At 32.7% G+C, this 1,113-nt stretch overlaps 1 protein-coding gene across 1 annotated transcript in view; it reads right to left on the bottom strand.

The window, feature by feature from the left end:
• HELRODRAFT_175813 (hypothetical protein) overlaps nt 1-621 on the bottom strand; it is a gene marked incomplete at both ends in the record, with an annotated part of 1,167 nt that extends 546 nt beyond the window's left edge. The window contains 2 exons of the mRNA XM_009023198.1: nt 82-190; nt 407-621. Coding sequence (XP_009021446.1) covers nt 82-190; nt 407-621 — 324 coding nt within the window. The remainder of the gene's footprint in view (nt 1-81; nt 191-406) is intronic.
• Nucleotides 622-1,113: the final 492 nt, after the last annotated feature.

Here is a 1,113-nt window from a genome sequence, read left to right on the forward strand (position 1 = left end):
GTGATCGAATAAATGTTAGCGAACGAATTTCGTTAAAAAAATTCTGTCTGTGTTTTTAAATCATTTAAAAAATATTCTGACAGTACAGTAAAAGTCCTCTAGAGAGGACACCATTGGGGAATGACCAAACTGTCCTCTCCTCTTAACTGTCCTCTCCTCAAGACTCAACATCAAAATCTTTTTTGATATACTACATAAAAAATTAAAATAAAACAACACGTTTTTAATATTGTTGTGGAAGAAAATCATTCATAGTTGTATGTTTTCCAAAACATTTTGTTTTTAACAATTCAATTTCTAAAATATTTTCAATGTTTTCAGAAAATTGTAACAATTCTCTATTGCCCATATGTATCGAATAGGAAGTTAGCTTCCTGGCACATTGTAATGCCACCTTTGTAGAAACTAGCCAATGACCAAAGGTGGCAATTTTTCCCCTGTCTGAGAGCAAGCTAAAAGAACAGTTATTTTTTCTTTGGCTGTCTTGATGCCTTTCCTTTTATCAGATTTCAAAACAAGTGAACGTTGTAGTAAACTGCGATAATAAAGACCTGTCTCATCTGCATTGAATATATTTTCAGGTAAGAATCCAGATCTCAGGAAGCCTTTTTTCCCAATCATCAACTATTTTTTCATCAACATCAGCAGCTTCACCAGCAAGTTGTACAAATGTTATCTCAAACTGCTTCTGCCAACTTCTTAGCCAACCAGTTGATGCCATGAAATTTTCACAACCGATACAGTCTACAGCAATAACAATAGCTTTTTCCTAACAATAATAAAGAAGGTTAGAAAAAAACAAAATAAATTCTTTATTTTCCCTATTTTTAAAAAGGTGGTAAGTTAAAATTTTGTTTAAAGAACTCTAACCTTCACCATTGGTCCACTAACTGGCAGATTCTTTGACCGAGCTTCAGAAAACCATTCAAACAATTTAAAATTGATCTCTTCAAAATCCGTTTTTCGTCTTTTCAACGTTTTATTCTTACTTGGCACTCCCGCTTTCCACTGCCTTTTTACAGATTCTTTATTTTCACGAATATTTGCAATTTGAGTTTTTCCGCAACCAAATTTTTCAGCAATTTTTCGTATGCTAACTCCATCATTTAATTT

The sequence above is a fragment of the Helobdella robusta genome (assembly GCF_000326865.2).
Source record: "Helobdella robusta unplaced genomic scaffold HELROscaffold_35, whole genome shotgun sequence".
Lineage (NCBI taxonomy): Eukaryota > Metazoa > Annelida > Clitellata > Rhynchobdellida > Glossiphoniidae > Helobdella > Helobdella robusta.